This window comes from Mobula birostris, chromosome 21 (genome assembly GCF_030028105.1).
Source record: "Mobula birostris isolate sMobBir1 chromosome 21, sMobBir1.hap1, whole genome shotgun sequence".
Lineage (NCBI taxonomy): Eukaryota > Metazoa > Chordata > Chondrichthyes > Myliobatiformes > Myliobatidae > Mobula > Mobula birostris.
In genome coordinates, this window is record NC_092390.1 from 24,169,622 (window position 1) to 24,192,192 (window position 22,571).

Below are 22,571 nucleotides of genomic sequence, written 5' to 3' on the forward strand. Positions count from 1 at the left end.
TCCAACATCCCCACCCCCATACTTTCCTCCAGTCACCTTAAAATTATGCCCCCTTATATTAGCTGTATATGCCCTGGGAAAAGGTCTCTGGCATAGGTCCACTCGATCTATGCCTCTTATCATCTTGTACACCTTTATCAAATTGCTTCTCATCCTCTTTCGCTCCAGAGAGAAAAGCCCTACCTCACTCAATCAGAATCTGAACCAGGTTTAATGTAATTGGTATATTTTGTGAAATTTGTTGTTTGGTGACTGCAGGGCAATGCAATACAAAATAATTTTAAAAAGCTATAAATTATGATAAGAATATATACTGTATATATAAACATTATATTATATGAATGATGCAAAAAGACAGCACAAAAAAAGTGAGGTGGTGTTCATGGGTTCATTGTCCATTCAGAAATCTGATGGTGGAGAGGAAATATGTGTGTCTTCAGGCTCTTGTACCTCCTCCTTGACAGTACCAGTTAGAAGAGGGCATGTCCTGGGTGATGGGGGGGGGGGGTCCTTAATGATGGATGCCACCTTTTTGAAGCATGGCCCTTCAAAGGTGCCCTCAATGCTAGAGGGCCCATTGCAACTTTCTGCAGCTTTTTCCAACCCTGTGCAGTGGCCCCTCCATACCAGATGGTGATGCAACCAGTTAGAATGCTCTCCACGGTACATCTGTAGACATTTATGACATTCTTTGATGATATATCAAATCACCTCACACTCTGAATGAAATATAGCTGTTGTCATGTCTTCTTCATAATTGCATCAACATGTTGGGCTCAGGATAGATCTTCAGAGATGTTGACACCCAGGAACGTGAAACTGCTCACCCTTTCCACTGCTGATCCCTTGAGGAGGACTGGTGTGTCCACATTGAAGGATTAACCTATCTTCATAAGAGATGCTATCTAATCCAGTATTTTCCCCCTGAACCCTCTCTAAACCATTCACATCCTACCTATAATGAGGTGACCAGAAGTGAACACAATACTCCAAGTGTGTTCTAATTCGAGTTTTATAGAGCACAGCATTCCCTCACGGCTCTTGAGCTCTTTGAAAGCCTTTGTTGGAAAAAGACATTCAAAGTCTGCTTTCTTGCTCTTGCCTTGTGGCAGCATCTCTGGTCTCAGCAGGCAGATGCCATCCAGCACCGTACAGGCACATTATAAAGCATGATAAAAATGGGGAACCCACTTTTGCAGTATTTTAGCCTGGTTTTTCACCATCTTCCTTGTCTATTGCACCTCATCCCACAAGACACCAGCACGTACAGACCTCAGTGCTCATCTGACCCAACCAATCAAAGTGCTGTATTCCATCAATCCCATTTTACATAACCAAGTCTTTGTAACAGCTCCAAAAGGATTCAAAATTTGACCAACATGAACATGCAGATTTCTTTTCAGTTGTACGAGATGTGTACAAGATGACAAGAGGCATAGAGTGGATAGCCAGAGACTTTTTCCCAGGGCAGAAATGGCTAATACGGAAGGTGGAAAGGGACTAATATCCTAGTGGGAAAGTAGTGCTGCATGGGGGGCGGGGGGGGTGGTTAAACTAGAGTTCGGGGGGTTAGGAATCAGAGTGCCAGACAGAGAGTGGAGAGGTTGTGGAGATGGATGCTGTTAAGACATCAGACAAAGTCAGGAATCAAAAAGTTGAACATGACGAGCTAGTGGCCTGAGCTGCAAATGTTTCAATGCAAGAAGTATTGTGCGGAAGGCGGACGAGCACAGCGTGTGGATTAACACCTGGAATTGTGGATATTGTAGCCATTAGTGAGACTTGGTTGCAGGAGGGGCAGGATTGACAGCTCGGTATTCCGAGGTCTGCTGTTTTAGGCATGACGGGGTAGGAAGGATTAAAGGAGGAGGGGTGATGATACTAGTCAGGAAAAATGTCGCAGTAATGCTCAGTCAGGACAGACTGGAGAACTCGACTAGTGAGGTGTTATGGGTGGAACTGATGAGGAGGGAAGAGAAGATGGCGGCACAACGCAGCGCATGAGGCCGCTCCGAAATGATATCGTATTTGTTAAGTAGGGGCCATGCACAATCCTGATTTGATGGAGACAGACTCGAGAAGCAAGGAGGAACATCTGGAGAAACTTCTGAAATGCCTGCTTTGCTGCCGCTGCTACTGCGCAATGGAGAATCTCCAGAGGGGAAGGCCCCAGATCCTCGACTTTGCCTATTGCCTGTTGCCGGGGTCGAAGCGCTTAGCAGAGATGGCGCTTGGTGCTCGGTGTTGGAGGGCTGGTCAGAGGCTCAAAGTTTTCGGACAGACTCAGAGTCGGCTGTGGTCAGGTGCTTCCAGGATGCTGCATCAGCAAGTTTGCGGCGCTGGAGGTTCATGGCAGGAGGAGAGTTTCTCCCTTCTACCGTCTGCGTGAGATGATGGGACTTTCGAGAGACTTTGAGACTTTTTTTTTACCGTACCCATGGTCTGTTCTTTATCAAATTATTGTATTGCTTGCACTGTTATAACTATATGTTATAATTATGTGGTTTTTTGTCAGTTTTTCAGTCTTGATTTGCCTTGTGTTTCTGTGATATCATTCTGGAGGAACATTGTATCATTTCTTAGTGCATGCATTACTAAATGACAATAAAAGAGGACTGCGTGTCCTCATAATCTAAAAAATTTTTAAAAATCTAATTAGACAGCTATGACCACATTAATGGGGGTTATAATACAGACCACCTGACAGTCCACAGAATTTAGAGAAACAAATTTTTAGAGAGAGCACAGACTGTTGCAAGAAACATAAGGTTGTTATAGTAAGTGATTTTAATTTTCTACATATTGACTGGGACTCCCACACTGTAAAAGGTCTAGATGGGATAGAGTTTGTCAAATGTGTTCAGGAAAGTTTCAGGTCTCTGAAGTAATAACACTGAGGAGTTCAAAGTTGCTGACCCTCTCCACCTCTGATCCCTTGAACAGGACTGACTCATAGACCTCCAGTTTCCTCCTCATGAAATCAATAATCAGCTCCTTGGTCTTGCTGACATTGAGTAAAAGGACATTGTTGTGACACCACTCAGCCTGATTTTCAATCTCCCTCTTATATTCTGAGAAAATGGTCCCAGTCTTTCCAGTGTCTCCTTATAACTCAAGTCCTCCAGTCCAGGAATTATTCTGGTATTTTTTTTTCTCTGCACCCTCTCCTGATTAATCATGTCATTCCTATGTTGTGGTAACTGGAACTGTGCACAGTAACAGCTGTGACCTAACCAGTGATTTCTACAATGTAATATGACATCACAACTCCTCTGCCCAATATTTCAGCTGATGAAGATAAGCATTTCAATTGCCTTCTTCACCACTCTGTCTACCTGTGTTGCCACTTGCAGATAGGTATGTACTTGTATGCCAAGATGTCTCTACATCACTTCCCAGGGCCCTACCATTATTTGCTCAATTTAACTTCCAAAAGTACATCGCTTTGCACTTAACTGTCTTAAATTTCATCAGACATTCTCTTTCCCAATTTCTTAGTCGATATTCTTCACCGTCCACTACACAAACAATTTTAGTGTCATCATACATTCCCTTCTCAGTCATTGACATGACAAACAATAAAAGGCCTGGCATCAATCCCTACAGTACACCACTGGTTACAGGTCTCCATTCTTAAAAATAACCCTCTACTCCTATCCCCTGTCTCCTACCATTAAGCCAATGTATCTTGATCAGAGTCTCTGCCCCACAAATGATCAAAGTTTCTACTTTTAGGTAAGTTATGCATTGCTAAACCTGGCATTTTATGTCAGTGGGTGCAGCAACACATGAACACAAGCGAGGCTGCAGTTGCTGTAAATACAGAGCAACACACACAAAATGCTGGAGGAACTCAGCAGGTCAGGCAGCATCTGTGGAAATGAATAAGCAGTCGACGTTTCAGACCGAGACCCCTCTTCAGGGCTGTCATTGGGATTGGTGAAAGGTCTCAGCCCGAAACACTGATTGCACTAACACAAAGGCTTTTAGTAGTGTAGCCAAACAGGGAGATCTGGCTCATAATTCAGTGCTTTCACACTATTTTTCATGAATCGCTAAACAAAATCAGTACCTCTGCACAATCATATCCAGTATTGTAAGAGTTCTGTACACCAAACTCAGAGACAATTAATGCTAGTACCATAGTTTTGCAATATAAATATGCCATGGTCCGGATCGGGGTCCCTTTAAATTTACCTTGTTTATGTTATAATCCGGACCGTTGATTCCCTGTTTTCCCGTGTCCCTCGACTTTGTTGATTAGAGGCAATTAACGCTCAGCTGAACCGGTAGTTTATAGTCTCCAGCTTTCAGCCGTTCGGCGCAGGAGCGTCTGCAAAATCACGGCGTGCCAATGTCATCTGGCCGGAGCAAGTTTAATCTCTGCCGAAGCGAGTGCCAGTAATTCGCCCTTCCTCACTGGAGCAACCCAGTCCAGTTACTTCGCTGAAGCGAGCCTGCAAAGTTTCCTCATCAAAGTGGGTCTGTCAGTTAACCCACCGGAGGGAATCAAGAACCACTGTCTACTGTTTCTGGCTTGAGTCGAGAGCTCACCACTACCCGGAGGCTCCAAGTCAAGTCCTGGCTCCGGGGGCATTCAAGTTCCAAGTCAAGTCCTGGCTCCAGTGGTATTCAAGCACCAAGTCAAGTCCTGTCCCTGGCGGCATTCAAACATCAAGTCAAGTCCTGGCCCTGGCGGCATTCAAGCACCAAGTCAAGTCCTGGTCCTGGCGGCATTCAAGCACCAAGTCAAGTCCTGGCCCTGGCGGCTTCCCAGTTCTGAGTCAAGTCCTGGCCCTGACAGTCTGTGATTCCTGTCCTACCCCCTTGTCTGAATCCCTTCTCTGCCCCTCTCACCTCTAGCCCTCGTCTGCAGCCCCCGCCTGCACTTCGGTCTAGTTCCATCACTGGAGCTAGATAGGTACTGTTTGGTGTTCATTCGTGTTGGTCTTGCCGTGTCTTGTCCTCGCCTCCGTGGGGTAGGTCAGGCTGTCTTGCCGTTGCCTCGCTGAGGGTCATGAGTCCCGGCCCTATGTCCTGTACCCAAGGAGGGGTCCCAGCTCTCTGTTCTGTGTGTGAGTCCCGGCCCTATGTCCTATACCCAAGGATGGGTCCGGACTCTGTGTTCTGTGTATGTTTCCATGGTTCCATGTACCTGCTCTCCCAAGACCGAGGCTCTGTGTTCCCATGTTCCTCCTCTCCCTAGCCCATGTCATGTCCTTGCCTGATTCTGGGGTCCAAACCCGAGGCAAGACCCAGGTACTGGGTCCTTGCCCAGTCTCTGGCTCGGAGTCCATACCCTAGCCTCTTCATGTCTCCTGTAGTTCTGGGAGCCGATTCCGAGTCCAAGCCCAGACCCTTGGTCCCAGCCTAGTCGTAGTCCTGAGTCCTTGTCCAGTTCGCTATTTCCTGCTCCTGCCTTGCTCTCCTGGTATTGAACAATAACCTAAATCTAAGTAACCTCACAAGATGTGTCTTGCATTTGGGTCCACCCTTGCTCCCAATGCTCCGCCATTGTGACAAAATATGCCTTTCGGACACATTGTGGATTTTAATTATGGACTTTGGCCGTGAGTTTGGAAGGACAATGCTGTCAAGACAGTGCTTTGGAACACACCATTACCAATAACGCTAGCTGCGTTCTGCTCCAAGGTTGCTTGCTGTATTTCTGGTCCAGGCTTTTTCTCAAGTATTTCCCACATCTCATTTACAGAAATGCCTGGAGATCAAAGCATGTGTGACAGAAAGCAAGAACAAAAATCCTAGAAATTGACTGGAACCCAGAACCAATCTTAAGGCCTTCATTAGATGTCTAAAAAGCAGCTGTTGTTTGAAAAGTGCTGTGTTAGTGAAGGGAAGGATGAGAAACTAATGTAGGATCAAGTTCCAACAAATAAGACAGTAAAATACTCATTGGCATCTTTTATGTGGAGTAACGATTTCACGGGAATAATTTCCACCCAACCATCTAACTTGTGACAACGTGCAAATGAGAGGGAGTTAGTAGCTAACAAAGTGTAACAATGCCATTGTCATGTATTAATAAAACAAACAACATTGTGGCAAGGAGTAGAATTGTTTTCAATGAAGATTGTTCATTTGTGTTGTGAATTTGTAAATCTAGCAATGTTCCATTCTGTTTCTGATTGGTACTGGGAGTTTATTTTAAATTGACTATCCTTATAAAATGACAAATTATGGATGTATTGCCATAACAGAAGCCATACATTCAATCATGGAAGCAGGGAGGGAGAGAACATGAACTCCTTAACACTGAAGGTGAAAACTACCTCCACTGGTTCCCATCAATAAGAGTGATATGATATGGAAATCAATTCTCATTACATAGACCATAGTTCCATTAGCAATGCAGTGCTGTGGAAAATGGCAAATTCAAACATAGAACATAGAAAAGTACAGGTCCTTCGGACCATGATATTGTGCTGATCTTTTAACCAGCCCCAAAACCAATCTAACCCTTCCCTCTTTCATTTATCCATGTGCCTATCGAACAGTCTCTTCTATGTCCTTGGTATATCTGCCTCAACCACCACCCCTGGCAGTGTGTTTGCTGCACATACCACTCACTGTGTAAAAACCCTAACTCTGACATCTACCCTATATTTTACTCGAATCACCTTAAAATTGTGCACACTCATCTCAGCCATTGCCACCCTGAGAAAAAGCCACTGGCAGTCCAATCTATGCCTCCTATCAACTTATACATTTCTAGCAAGTCTTCTCTGACCCTCCCTCACTCTGAAGAGAAAAGCTCTTCCTTTCCTCATAGGATATGTTCTCTAACGCAGGCAGCATTCTGGTAAATCTCCTCTGCACTCTCTGTAAGGCTTCCACATCCTTCCCATAATGAGGTGAACGGAACTGAACACAATACTCCAAGTCTGGTCTAACCAGAGTTTTATAGAGCTGCAACATTACTTCACAGCTCTTGATTTCAATCCCACCACAAAGGAAGGCATCATAATCAACTTGCTTTGCAACTTTGGGGGATTTATGGATATCGACCCCAAGATCCCTCTGTACCTCAACACTGCCAAGAATCCTGTGTTTAACCCTGTATCACAAACAAGAGAAAATCTGTAGGTGCTGGAAATCCGAGTAACACACAAAATGCTGGAGAAACCTTGTATTCTGCCTTCATATTTGACCTTCTAAATGGATCACCTCACACTTTTCGGGCATAAACATAACAATCTCAACCATGTTGAATTACCCGTGTAAAAGTCTCAGAATAAATTGTTTTCTACATCTTGGTAACTCAGCAGGAATGTGTTGAATTCATACCTACAAGAGGACACACCACAGGAGAACTGAGGAGGTGTGTCTTGTTGTAGGGCTGAATTTATCTGGTGACTTTAAGGAATGCAAGCCTTCTCAATGTGCTATAGGACTGTCAGAAATGCAGCACCCACCCTATACTCAGCAACATCTCTCAAAGTATCTTAGAAATGAATAGGTGACCTGTTTTAGTGATACCAAAGAAGGGTAAGTATTGGTTACGATAGAGGGTAGCGTAGTGGTTAGTGAGACGGGATTTCCAGCTCGGGGCGTTGCAGAGTTCAGAGTTCAATTCTGGCACTGGTCTGTAAGGAGTTTCAGTACGACCTCCCCGTGGGATGAGTAGGACTTCACCAGGTTCTTCAGTTTCCTCCCACAGTCCAAAGGCGTAGCTGCTAGGTTGATTGGTTGTTGTAAATTATCCCATGACTAGGTTGGGTTAATCGGGTTTGTCGCGGGTTGCTGGAGCGCCACAGCCCCAGTGAGCAGAAGGGCCAGCTCCGCACTGTGTCGCCTAATGATAAATAATAACCTTACTGTCTTCACTGAAACTGAGTAAGAACACGAGAACTTCAAAAAGTAGCAGACCAGTTGTGTCTTTGAGCCCGTCTCACCGTTCAGAAAGATTATGACCGGCCTTTTGCATTCACTCAGTCAGTCTGATCAGTCACCATATGTCCAGTCTAGTGTTCTCAGTCCTGAACAAGTTCAACCATTGAGCATCCACAGCTGACTGGGACAGAAAGTTCCTGAGAGCACCATTTGTTTCAATGAGGTCACCACCTACTCTTTTAACCTCCAGCAATGCAGTTCCTGATGGCTCAGTCTTTCAGATGACAATGCCCTCACACCAGAAATCAGTTGGTGAGCCTTTGCAACATTCCCCTTATTTTCTCTCCTGAGCCTCCCCCATCCCATCTCAATCTGACTAATCTGATTTCCGACTCACATGCATTAAAAACCCTCCCTCAAATAACACAGTTGCAGCGGTACACAAAGCTTTACTTAGTGAGCAAGAATTGTGGCTGGAAGGAAGGCCTCTTCTATGGTCTGAGAGTAGAAAGGACTGGGTACTGTTTGCTCTCAGAGGTGGCCTCTAGATAGTTTAATGACGGGGTTGCCTTGTTTTCAAAATTCAGGCCATGCTGTCACCAGGACAACCCTGATGTCAATCATGCTATGATTCAGTGAGGCAGACCTGTATGAAGGTGACATTGGCCAGACAGCAGAACATGTAGATGATGTTTTGGACTCATCAGTGCCTCTGATCCAATTTATTTTTGACAATGAGAGCTAATGCACACCGCGATCTCCCTGGCCACTTTAACCACACAGTCACGTGCAGATTTCCCACTGTGTACTCCTGAATGCCCCAGCGTTGCATCAGCATAACGCCAGGAGAACTCTGGCAGATGAATGAGTTGAGTCTTCTGTGATCCTGGCATTTTACTTGCAAATGTAGCTTCACCATGCGAGGAGACATGGTCAGTGCGCCATTGTCAATAACTGCTGTTGTAGTCAATCACTGAGAATGTCTCCACGCACTGTAACGAAACATTTGCAAGACAATTGCCAAGGTCAGAGAACAACTCAACCCAACCATCAACCATCAAACTACATATCTCCAAATTATATCCAAATCTAGCGGTGCCCGGTTAGGTCCTCTCTCCTGGTTTTACACCAAGCCCACGGAAACAGGAAGATACCTGAGATGCTGGTCATGTCTTTAATCATTCGGTGTTCAGTGGAGAGGGTACGTGAGCTGTGTGGTGATGGTCTGATCATAGTTGGGTGATCCAATTCATCAGATAATCTGTGGGCCTGTAATTTATTGCATTTTTTTGTTCTTAATTATAAAAATCAATGTCTTAATGAGGATGCTGATTTTAATAATATTTCTATGACTCATCCAGTTTTACCAAAGGGCAAACATTTGTCCTGTTTCTATGTCCGCATATTCCTGGGTTTTAACTTTGCCTGGGTTGTAATAGTTTGCCAAGTACACTGCTCATTAATTCTTACAGTAAAACATTTCTGTTGCTTTTCAGATTACCAATTAGCATATAATGAAGAAATTAATTCCGGCTCTGGCCCCAAATAGTTGCTTACATCTTTTTCCCCTAAGTCACAATCTTTCCATCAATTCATTTACATTTTTAGTAGAAAATTGTTAGATTCTCAACTTTATATTTTAATTCTGGCTTCTAATAGATAAATGCGTAGATAGAACCATGCACAGTACTTGAGGACTTAATGTCAGAGAACCACATCATCTTTATTACCAAGAAGCTTCAGTATACTGAACATACTGCTGCTATTCCACACCACCATCTTAGACAGATCCTCACATCAGCCAAAACAGCCTGTTTGGTCCAGTATCCCCTCACAAAATGCAAAAACTAAAGCTTCCTCCTGGAAAGCACTATAGTGCACAAAATGAAAGATCAGGCCATCTTAAAAGTTTCTTCCTCCAGGCAGTTAATCTGGTCAAGCATTCTAGTTAGTCACTCCAACCACCCCTCTCTACCCTGGTAACTGCACTGTACTGTAAACACTTTCAACCATGTTTTATTTTGCTGTTTTCTTTGTAAATGCATGCTGGTGTTTATATACAGTGAATTCTGATTAATTGTGACAAATCAGGAACAATTCATTTTGACCCTATTATGCGGCTGCCCCAATTACCCAAAGTTTCGTGGAAATACAGGTTGAGTACCCCTTATCCAAAATTCCAAAATACAAAAGCCTCCAAAATCCCTTTTTTTTTGAGCCCTGACACGACGTCCCAAATGGAAAACTCTGCTAGACTCTGTGTAGGTTACCAAGCAATGCGCAGGTCTCTTCGCACCATAGAGAGTTCTGAGAAGTGGCCTCACATATGTAATAAAAAATGGGGATAAAATTGCATTAAGCAAAAAATGAAGATCTCGATCATGTATCGTTAGCATCAGAGTGAACATATGCTGCTTAATTGCATGCTGGTCATGAAACAAGCAAAGATCTATCACGATGAACTGAAAATGGAAGGTAATTGTGAATATTCAGCAGGCTGATTGCAGAAATTCGAGAAAAAGCATGGCATTAATTTTTAAAGTGTCTGCTGATCACAAAAATCTTGCACCAGAACAAGTCTACGATCCTGATTATTCTTATGCATTACATAATGGTATTACATTTTTTAAAGTGTCGCTGATGAAAGTCTAACCCCAGAACAAGTCTTCAGTGCTGATTGTTTTTAGATCTTACATAAAACCTAAAAGTTAAATACAAATATTGTAATATTTTAATCAAAACACGGCAGCATAGTTGGAAACTGAAAGCCTGCCATTGCTTACAGCTGATTCAGGTATTCTCCCGATGCTCCTGTGCTGTTTTTGTTACCCTGCAAACATTATATTTACATGATATTAATGATATGTAATAGTTTTTACTGTGAAGTACATATATGTAATGAACAAGTATAAGACAAAGACTGCTTACTAATAGCACATAAATTCAGAGTTGGAAATGATAGCGATTCTAAGCTATAGAAAACCATAGAAAAACTACAGCACAGAAACAGGCCTTTTGGCCCTTCTTAGCTGTGCCGAACTATTTTCTGCCTAGTCCCACTGACCTGCACACGGACCATATACCTCCATACATCTCCCATCCATGTATCTGTCCAATTTATTCTTAAATGTTAAAAAAGAACCCGCATTTACCAACTCGTCTGGCAGCTCTTTCCATACTCCCACTACCTTCTGTGTGAAGAAGCCCCCTCTAATGTTCCCTTTAAACTTTTCCCCCCTCACTCTTAACCCATGTCCTCTGTTTTTTCTCTCCCCTTGCCTCAGTGGAAAAAGTCTGCTTGCATTCACTCTATCTATACCCATCATAATTTTATATACCTCTATCAAATCTCCCCTCATTCTTCTACGCTCCAGGGAATAAAGTCCTAACCTATTCAACCTTTCTCTGTAACTGAGTTTCTCAAGTCCCGGCAACATCCTTGTAAACGTTCTCTGCACTCTTTCAACCTTATTAATATCCTTCCTGTAATTTGGTGACCAAAGCTGAACACAATACTCCAGATTCGGCCTCACCAATGCCTTATACAACCTCATCATAACATTCCAGCTCTTATACTCAATACTTTGATTAATAAAGGCCAATGTACCAAAAGCTCTCTTTATGACCCTATCTACCTGTGACACCACTTTTAGAGAATTTTGTATCTGTATTCCCAGATACCTCTGTTCTACTGCACTCCTCAGTGCCTTACCATTAACCCTGTATATTCTACCTTGGTTTGTCCTTCCAATGTGCAATACCTCACACTTGTCTGTATTAAACTCCGTCTGCCATTTTTCAGCCCATTTTTCCAGCTGGTCCAAGTCCCTCTGCAGGCTCTGAAAACCTTCCTCACTGTCTACTACACCTCCAATCTTTGTATCATCAGCAAATTTGCTGATCCAATTTACCACATTATCATCCAGATCATTGATATAGATGACAAATAACAATGGACCCAGCATTGATCCCTGTGGCACACCACTAGTCACAGGCCTCCACTCTGAGAAGCAACCCTCTACTACCACCCTTTGGCTTCTTCCATTGAGCTAATGTCTAATTCAATTTACCACCTCTCCATGTATACCTAACGACTGAATTTTCCTAATTAACCTCCCAAGCGGGACCTTGTCAAACGCCTTACTGAAGTCCATGTAGACAATATCCACTGCCTTCCCTTCATCCACTTTCCTGGTAACCTCCTCAAAAATCTCCAATAGATTGGTCAAACATGACCTACCACGCACAAAGCCATGTTGACTCTCCCTAATAAGTCCCTGCCTATCCAAATGCTTGTAGATTCTGTCGCTTAGTACTCCCTCTAATAACTTACCTACTACCGACATTAAACTTACTGGCCTATAATTTCCCAGATTACTTTTTGATCCTTTTTTAAACAATGGAACAACATGAGCCACTCTCCAATCCTCCGGCACCTCACCTATAGACAGTGACATTTTAAATATTTCTGCCAGGGCCCCTGCAATTTCAACACTAGTCTCCTTCAAGGTCCGAGGGAACACCCTGTCAGGTCCCGGGGATTTATCCACTTTAATTTTCCTCAAGACAGCAAGCACCTCCTCCTTTTCAATCTGCACAGTTTCCATGATCTCACTACTTGTTTCCCTTAATTCCATAGACTTCATGCCAGTTTCCTTAGTAAATACAGATGCAAAAAACTTATTTAAGATCTCCCCCATTTCGTATCTCATTACGTATTCCAAAATCCGAAACACTTCTGGCTTGAAGCATTTCAGATAAGGGGTATTCAACCTGTAGATAAAAAAGTTATAAAAAAGTCAAATTGAGTATCAAATTCTGTGTTTAAATGAAATACAGAACAAATTATAACATCACCAACACTACTACAGTATTATGAAATTTTATATTAGTTCCCAATGCTTATCGACAGAGGAATTCATGCTCATCACATTCTTTTGACTGTAAAATTTTGGGCCCCTTATCTTAGAAAGGATGTGCTGACATTGGAGAGGGTCAAAGGAGGTTCACGAAAATGATTCCAGGATTGAATGGCTTATCATATGAAGAGTGTTTGATGGCTCTGGGCCTGTATTCATTAGAATTCAGAAGAATGAGGGGTGTCCTCATTGAAACCTATCAAATGGTGAAAGACCTTGATAGAATGGATGTGGAGAGGATGTCTCCTATGGTGGGAGAGTCTAAGACCAGAGGACACAACCTCAGAATAGAGGGGTGTCCTTTTAGAACAAAGATGAGGAGGAATATCTTTTGCTTGAGAATAGTGAAACTGTGGAATTTGTTTTCACAGCCAGTTATGGAGGCCAAACCTTTACGTATATTTAAGGCAGAAGTTGATAGATTCTTGATTATTCAGGGCATGGAGGGATACAGGAAGAAGGCAGAAGATTAGGGATGAGAGGAAAATGGATCAGCCATGATGAAATGGTGGAGCAGACTCAATGGGCCAAATGGCCTAATCCTGCTCCTATATCTTATGGTCTTAAATGAGCAAATTCAGCACAGGTACCTAGTACAGATGATGGACTACCTTCATACAATGTTGTCAATGACTGAATCCTCCAAGTCTTCTTTTTCATTGGAACATTCAAGATGACTGGCGATACCTTCAAATTCTTTGTAGCTTCTAACTTGTTGAAGTAGTGAAAATGTTTCATTTTCACTCTCAGCTGATTCTGGCATCTCCAAGCTTGAATGCTTGAAACCACAGTGAGCAAAACAATTCTGAATTGTCTTACTGCTTATTTATCACCAACTATCAGTGGCAAGAATTGCTGCTTTTTGAACACAAAAATAAACAACTGATGTTGTTTAACAACTGTTCGCTCGAAGCAGAGTGTGGTGTCTAATGGCAACGCAAGTGCATGCGACTCATGCTAGTTAGAAACTGTTCCGCAAGTCTCCTGTCCCAATTAAGTGGCATATTGTCCCAAATAACTGAAGGGAATCCTGGCTATTTTTTCAGTTAGTTTTTGTTCTTTAAGAGTTGTCCCAAATAAGTATCTGCCCCGATTAACCGATGGTCAAAATAAACGTCATTCACTATATTTTTGTACATTTTATTCCACATCTGTACTTTAACATTTTACTTTATTTTTATATAATTCCTTACTTTTTATAATTGCTGAATGTTGTTGTTTGTTGCATGTTGCACCAACACACCACAGCAAATTTCTAACACATGTAAGTGTATAAGCGGAATAAATTTGATTCTTGAAATTTTAAGGTGATTGGAGGAAAGTGTAGTAGGGATACGCAGAGAGTGATATGTGTGTGAAACACCCTGCCAGGAGTGGTGGTAGAGGCAGATACATTAGGGCCATTTAAGAAACTCTAAGCGAGACACATGGATGATATAAAAATGGAGGGCTCTGCAGGAAGGAAGGGTGAGTTTGATCTTAGAGTAGGATACAAGGTCGGCACAACATCACGGCTGAAGGGCCTGTACCGTGCTGTAATGTTCGAAGTTTTATTTTCTGAATGAGCAAAGACGACCATTTTGCTGGTTAATGTTGCAAATTATCTGAGAGTTCTTTGTATATGAGGCAAGCTCACCATGTTGCATCTGGTGCGCCAGGTAGTACATTTAATATTGCCTGTGATCCACTATGCCGATGTTTAAATCACTGAACCATTACCTATTTCATGGTCAGTTCTGGCTATAAGACCGTCCCGAGTGCAGTACAAAGACCAGGCTCTGTTGCAGTATGTATGGTGGACTGGTTAATGTCCCTGCCTCATATCTCCAGGGGCCCTGTTCTGTCCTGAGCTTGACCATTGCATGGATTTTGCACTTTCACCCTGTCGGTGGCAGACAGCAAAATTCCGACAACACCCCAGTACTTCCAGTGAGGGAGCTGGCAATGTGACTTAAGCAGCTGTAGAAGATCTTAGGCAAATGTATAAGTGAGACTATTAACACACACACACACACACACACACACACACACACAATCACACTCATGCAGACATGTGCACAGACAAACATGATAGGATTTATGTACAGATGCCTCTCCCGCTGTATGTGGCTTTGTACACTAAGATTTCACTAGGGTGTGTCAGAAAGGGACCATAAGACATAGGAACTGAATTAGGTCATTTGGCCATTGAGTCTGCTCTGCCATTCCATCATGACGGTTTAGTTTTCCCTCTCAACCTCATTCTCCTGCCTTCTCCTCATAACCTTTGTGTCCCTTACTAATCAAGAACTTATCAACCTCTATTTTAAATATACCCAATGACCTGACCTCCGCAGAGGTCTGTGGTGATGAATTCCACAGATTCATCACGTTCCTTCTCCTCTCTGTCTTAAACGGACAGCCCTGTACTCTGAGACTGTGCCCTCTGGTCCTAGACTTCCCCACTATCGGAAACATCCTCTCCACATCCACTTTATCCAGACCCTCCAATATGGGGACTTGGGCTGGAGATCAGGGACCAGCCAGAAAATTAGAGCTATTAAACACTAATTCTCTCTGTACAGATGCTGCCTTTACTGAGAGAGTAACTCCAAGGTTTTCAGTAAATATTTCATTCTTTCAACATCCAGTTTTTTTTATTTGTTTTTGTGATCGTGTCAGTCCTCTGCCACTTCTCTCCCAGGTTGCCCAGTTTGTTTTAGTCTGATCAATCTCCATTCATTGCTTTTGCGTTGTTGCACCTCATGAAATAGCTTTCCCTGCCTCTGTTCCTCCCTTGTGTCAACTGGAATGTCCAATGAATGCCAAAAAAAACATTATTGGGTGCAGTTCTGTTTTTAAATCACTGAAGGGGACTGTGTGAAAGGTGGCTCGAAACCACTCACTGGGGCTTGGATTCTCTTTCAACAGTTGGACAGTATTACTTCCCTCATTTTGGCTGCCAAGAATCTGATGAATACGGTGGTGGACACGGTGAAGATGTCGTACATCGCATCAACCAAGATCATCAGGTTGCAGAGCCCCTCAGGAGCGCTTCACTCTGTCGTCATGTGGAGAATGAAGGCTCCAGAGAAGAAAGCTTTGGTCAAGTGTGAGAAGCCTGGGGATCTGAGAGCCGTGGTGCAGAAAGGTTCGACCAAGAAGAAGATTCACCCTGTTCGAGCTATGAGTGAATTCAGAGGAAGAAACACTCCCTAAAACCACAATACATTTGGGTGAATTGCTTGTTCAATTGTGTTTTTGAAGCTTGCCAAATAGGTTTATAGAATAAATAGTCGTTAAAAGACCATGCCCGTTTCATTTACCCTCACCCTGATAGTCCTGGTGTAAAGGTGAAGGGTTTGGAGAACCAATCTCTGTCAATAAGTCTATTACACAATCTGTCAGGAAGTGAGATAACCCCAAGGGAAGTGGAGTTTGTGGTTCCCCGCTTCCACACTCACTAAGTACAGGAGAACATAATTCACAATGCAACTCCTTCCAGGGCAAGGGTAACTATCAACTGTCAGTCTAGTTAAAATTCAGGCTATAGCTGCACGGATGGGCAGAATGTGGAATTCTACTGAAATAGACGTGTAGCATATGGAGATCATCACTAGGTATATCTTCAGCTGTCCCAAGCATTGTGTAAAAGGATCTAATGTAATGTAGCAACCATGTGTATCCTGATAAAATGAAATTAACTTTAGTTGGTAGGCTCCACGCATATACTATTTGTTTTAAGGAAACACTATAAAGTGTAATTCACCATCCTGACAAAACATTACTTGGAACTAGCATCAGAGAAACAGCATTCATCCAGAGGAACTTTAACCGGGTTTCTCCTCCATGTGGGCCCCTCTGTCCTAATTCCCCACAGAGCTCCAAGTGTCTGTAAATTCACAGTATAAATTGAACTGTCATAACCATCCTGATAAATGGAGTGATACAGGAGTGGCATTCAGACCTCGAGTAACAGATGCAAGGTCCTATCCTCTGATCACAGTCAAAAGCGGTTTGAAAGGATCAAAATAATGTGGAGAATATTTTAGAAATAGGTAAAATTGTGGAAGTGAATTTAGTTAAAATATATATAACCTATATAAACTAAACTGAAAGCATGAAGTTAAAAAAAGAACTTAAATTCAGGTTAAACCCCATTGTAGTGAAGGGAATTATGCTACATCCACCTTGGCCAGGGTAAAACTGAGGGGCCAGATGAGAAGTTTATCTGGCTGCTCTGCTTGACTGGACTTTGCTGCTGGACTCTGAGTGGAGATCTGCAGAAGTAGGATCTCAGGCATGCCAATATCTTAGAATCACAGAACACAGAACAGCTTGCAGAGCTTTCCTAACTTTTACATCACCGTGCATAGATATGGATATCAGAGTGCAGGGACCGTAGGGTTCTACCTTCACTACTCCTCCTATGAAGCACTCAATTATCCACCATTCACATCATTAAAATGCATAGGGGACAATGTTGAATGGAATATTACAGGTAAGTTATACAATAACAATTTGAAAAGTTAATCACTTTTCACTTTAGCTTTTAAAACCTTCAATAATCGCCATCCCATTTCCTGTCCCTTACTCACTGGAGAAATCATGTTCACCAACAAAGTCTTGATCAATTCGTGCTGTTTCGAAGGAAGTGTTTGAAATGCTGACTGGGGTTCTTTTGAAATTTTGGTATGTAGTGACATTGTCTTGCACAAATATTTGTCCTTTTATTTGAATAGATCCAGCCTGGACTAAAAGCATTTGGATTCCCCTTCTTTGCTCCTATCTGGTAAAGCTAATAACCAGAAGTTAAAAATTAGAAGTGCAATTTCTTAAAGTTACTTCCATGACATTGTAGTACTTGGCACCAACAGCAATGCCTCAGCAGAATGAGACAAAGCACTCTATTACAGTGTAACTAACAATAACTCGGGGCACTGACACAGGGTTTACTCTCTGCAATCCAATTAAACCAAAGTCTAAAACAAGTCACAGAATCACCACCAGAGTGCATTTCTACAAATGGATTATGCATAATACAACTTCAAGCTATAATCCTGAGTTTCTCAGTAAATGTACAAATGAAATAATATATCAAAGTTGCTGGTAGTTTAAAAATCAGAATCCAATCTGGCATTATCATTTCATTAAAAATATATATTGCTCCACATAATTTATTACAGGTACTGAATCATGGAGAACGAATGATCTGTGTGGCTGATACTGCACAGCGTAACTCATCTTTCAATCCTCTACTCAAAGTAGGAGATAATTTAAAAAATATAGAGAATAAATTTGGTATTGTTGTTAATAACTGCTCTGTTCTAAATGCATACATCACAGCACTTTGTAGATTTGCCTGTTATACAATTAATATATTAACGAGATATATTGTATTTCCTTAATGACAATAGCTGTAAGACCAAGTTTGAAAGAATGGAATTTATCACGAGCATTATGCACTAATTTCTTGAGTTCCAAAGGTAAAGTGCTGTAAAACAATAGTATTAAATCTTCAAAGAACTAATAGTATGTTAGCATGATTTTCAGACATTACCACAGATTATAATTCAATGAAATGGCAAAATATATGATTCAGCAGTGTAATGATTTTATTATAAATCCATCCCTTCTCTTGCAATTCCTCCTTAGTCCTTAAGAGTTAATAATTCTAATAGGAAGATTTATCTGACCAAACCTTAACTATTAGTTTACAATTATGCGTCAGTTGGGTTGCAAACAAAATCCTCACAACAGTCGTGCAGGAAAATACAAGTGGAAATTTAATCAAGTTACTGGTTGAAATCATCCTGCCAGTATTTCAAAAGTAAATGTGCAAGGCAAACATTCTTTTCTGCATGCCTTTGCATCTCTATTTCCCTCCAGTATCTCCCTTCCTCTCGTTCCCAAGACACAGTTGCAAACTGTAGATCAACAATATTATCATTCAAGATCTACTGCACTCCCGTGGAAGCAAAGTAGCTGCAACTGAGCCTTGGACAGGGAGCAATAATTTTCCTCTAGCTTTAAATGAAAGGAATGCGGATAAAAAATTTTAAGTTCCAGCTAACCAAAAGAAATTTCTTTAAAGAGGTTGTGACATTTATTTAGATAATTAAATTAATTGATTATTAGAATTAAATGTAACTTTTCAGTTTAGCAGAAATTACAGCTTATACTACATTCTTCCATTTATTTCCTTTGGCAGTTTATTCAGTAATTACAAGGTTATGACATAAGCTGCTATATCACCGTTTTATTCAAAATGTATCAGCTCAGCAAAAAAATTAATGCAAAATGTGACAATTTTATTGGGCCCTTGCCTCATTCAGATTTCATTACTTTATGAGTTCAGGTTGAACATTTTATGAGCTCAGTCTGAAAATTAGTTGTGATATACTGACGGAGTCTATCATTCTTACACAACCTCTGTAGAATAAACACAGTGATGATTCAACATCATTGTTAAAGTGGATTGTAAAGACAAAAAAAATCTTACAATTGCAGTCTCGGGATAAATGTTGATATATCTGAATGTATTAGCACCCAGAACTGTACTGAAGTGTGAACAAATCGCAATAATCATAAATCCTTCTTGCCAAAATGTGTTTATGAAAGCCATATTTTTCTTGAATACATTAGCTTTGAAAGAAATGAAGCACCGATTCACCAAAATGACATTGAATTTTGAAAGGAATAACATATGGGGAAGTTTGCATAAACTAAGTTTGAAATGCTGGAGGACAGAAGAATCCCCAGTTGCTGGAATGTGGAACAAGAAGCAGAATAATGGAAGAATTCAGTGGATCAAACAACATCTATAGAGGCATAAAGTGTGAATTGACATTTTGAGTTAAAACCCTGCATCAGGACACCATAATGTTTGTAAATTTTGAGCTGAAAGAGTTTAAGTTCATATGTGAGTTACAGTTACAAAGCAAAGACAGTTTAATGGTGTACTACAGCAGTTGTCCCCAACCTCTGGGCCGCGGACTGATACCGGGCCGCGAAGCATGCAGTGGTGCAGTGGTAGCCGGGACGCACCCAGCACATCTTTAAGAAAAAAGCCGAAATAAACAAACTAATTAATTAGGTGCCACGTGGCACGTAAATGTCAGCCCAGAAATCGGCAATCACCTCTGATCTGGACCGACATTTACATGCCGGGCGGCACTTAATTAATTAGCTTGTTTATTTCGGCTTTTTTCTTAAAGATGTGCTGAGTGCCCGGTATCGGTCCGCGACCTAGAGGTTGGGGACCACTCTACTACAGTATGCACACATATCAATGATGATCGAATCAGCCAATTGTTCCACCCAGAACAAGATTGTCAAGGGGCCTGAATGACCCCATTCAGTTACTAAACTTGTTAATTTTGATGACACTAATGTAGGGCCCTAGCTATGCTTTATAATCTTCAGGAATAAGACCACAAGACATAGGAGTAGAAATAGGCCATTTGGGCCATCGAGTCTGCACCGCCATTCAATCATGGTTGACCCTTTTCTCCCCTCCTCAGCCCCACTCCCCAGCCTTCTCCTCGTAATCTTTGATGCTGTGTCCAATCAACAACTTATCAAGCTCTGCCTTAAATACAACCAACAACCTGGCCTCCACAGCTGCCTCTGTAATAAATTCACCATGCTCTGGCTAAACAAATTTCTCTGCATCTCTGTTTTAGGTGGACTCCCCTCTATCCTAAGGCTGTGCCTTCTTGTCCGAGACTCCCCCACCATGGAAAATGGCCTTTCCATATCTACTCTTTCAACATTCAAAAGGTTTCAATGAGAACCCTCCTGCCCTTATCTTTCTGAATTCCAGTGAGTACAGTCCCAGAGCCATCAAACATTCCTTGTACGATAACCCTTCCATCCCTGGAATTATCCTTGTGAACCTCCTTTGAATCCTCTCCAATGCCAGCACATCTTTTCTGAAATTGTTCACAATACTCCAGTGCCTTATAGAGCCTCAGCATCACATTCTTACTCTTGTATTCTAGACCTCTTGAAATGAATGCTAACATTGCATTTGTCCTCCTCACCACTGACTCAACTTGCAAGTTATCCTTTGCATCTCAGATTTTTGGATTTTCTCCCCATTTAGAAAACAATCTGCAGACTTATTTCTTCTACCAAAGTGAATGTGCATTTTTCAACATTGTATTTCATTTGCCACTCTCTTGCCCATTCTCCTAATCGGTCTAAGTCCTTCTGCATCCTACCTGTTTCCTCAACACTACCTGCCTCTCCATCAATCTTCATATCATCTGCAAATTTGGCAACAAAGCCAACTATTCCATCATCTAAATCATTGATGTACAGCATAAAAAGAAGTGGTTCCAACACTGATCCCTGAGGAACACCACTAGTCACTGGCAGCCAACCAGAAAAGGATCTTTTTATTCCCACTCGCTGCCTCCTACCAATCAGCCAATGCTCTAAACATGCCAGTAACTTCCCTGTAATACTGTTAACTGTCAACTGCCTTGTTTCTTTGTTAAAGATTGTGGTTAATTAACAGACTGCAATAGAAATTATATCATTTACAATATCAGCATATTGAATAAGGAGTAAAGGTATGGTTCATTTTATTGTAGGAGCCACTTTAAAATTCGAACTATGCAATAAGTGAAAAAGCAAGGTTACTGTTTGTCAAAGCTGTCATCAATAGAATGTGCTAAATCTTGAAATCAACAAATGGCAAATGTATGGGTTTATTTTCTGAGTGCTTCCTGCAGTTTTCAGCTTCAGGTTATTTAAAATAGCAATAAAAGCAGATGAATTATAAACTTGTTCTGTTTATTTATTTTACCTTTCAGTTCCTGTGCTCAAGCGTTCCTCAACATTCAGGTGGATTGTCGCAATATCCCTCAGTTAGTGTTACTATTTGTCCTCACAATGATTGTGTTTCAAACCATTCACATGGTCCAGTAAGGCAGCCAACACCTCACTGTTCCTTTTGCTGCTACTCCATCTGACATGAGTTTCCCCTCACTCTCCCGTTATATCTGTCCAGTAGAGGACTCACAGTGAAGTCGTTTGTCTCAACAATGAATGCTGAGCCAATAGCAAAGTTTTCCATTCCCAAATTCAGTCTTTCATTCCTTAATTAAGTTGCAAGCCAGCCATACACTTTTGGCATCAAAAGCAAGCAACGAGGTCCAGTTTTGGGGATAATCTACAGTGTGTTTTCTCTGATTTTCTGCTTGCTGATCTATGTTATTGATACTGAATTTGTCTGGTGTCATGCAAATAATGGCTGTTCGATTGATAAATACTATGGAGGTTGCATTGAAATAGTATAAGTATTCAATATTATAGCTTTATAGATGAATAGCAACTTTAAAATGGTTGATGGACAAAATGACATGTATGTAAAAAGATAAAACACACACACACACACACACACACACACACACACACACACACACACCTACACCCACACACATGTTTACATACACTCACACTCACAGACATCTACACTCATGTCTACACACACACCCACACACATGTTTACATACACCCACACTCACACATCACACACAGACATGTCTACATACTCTCACACACACACACATCTACACACTCACACACACACGTCTACATACACTCACACACGTCTACACACATTAAGAGAAATGATGCACACACAGATACTGTATTGAAAACACAGACTGGAAGATGTTCAGGAAGACTGCTACCTACGACCAGGTATTAGCACCATGAATATACAGGATCAGTGGCCGGTGTGTGCAGGGCACTTAGCATTGTAAAGGTTCCCTCTTACCCAGCCCACAATTTCTCTGACCCCCTACCATC

At 41.7% G+C, this 22,571-nt stretch overlaps 1 protein-coding gene across 3 annotated transcripts in view; it reads left to right on the forward strand.

The window, feature by feature from the left end:
* LOC140185675 (catenin alpha-3-like) overlaps positions 1 to 21,526 on the forward strand; it is a 1,719,142-nt gene extending 1,697,616 nt beyond the window's left edge. For all 3 annotated transcript variants that reach the window (XM_072239175.1, XM_072239176.1, XM_072239177.1), the window contains one exon: positions 15,681 to 21,526. In XM_072239175.1, the coding sequence (XP_072095276.1) occupies positions 15,681 to 15,968 (288 nt within the window). In that variant the 3' untranslated portion in view covers positions 15,969 to 21,526. The remainder of the gene's footprint in view (positions 1 to 15,680) is intronic.
* The last annotated feature ends 1,045 nt before the right edge of the window (positions 21,527 to 22,571 follow it).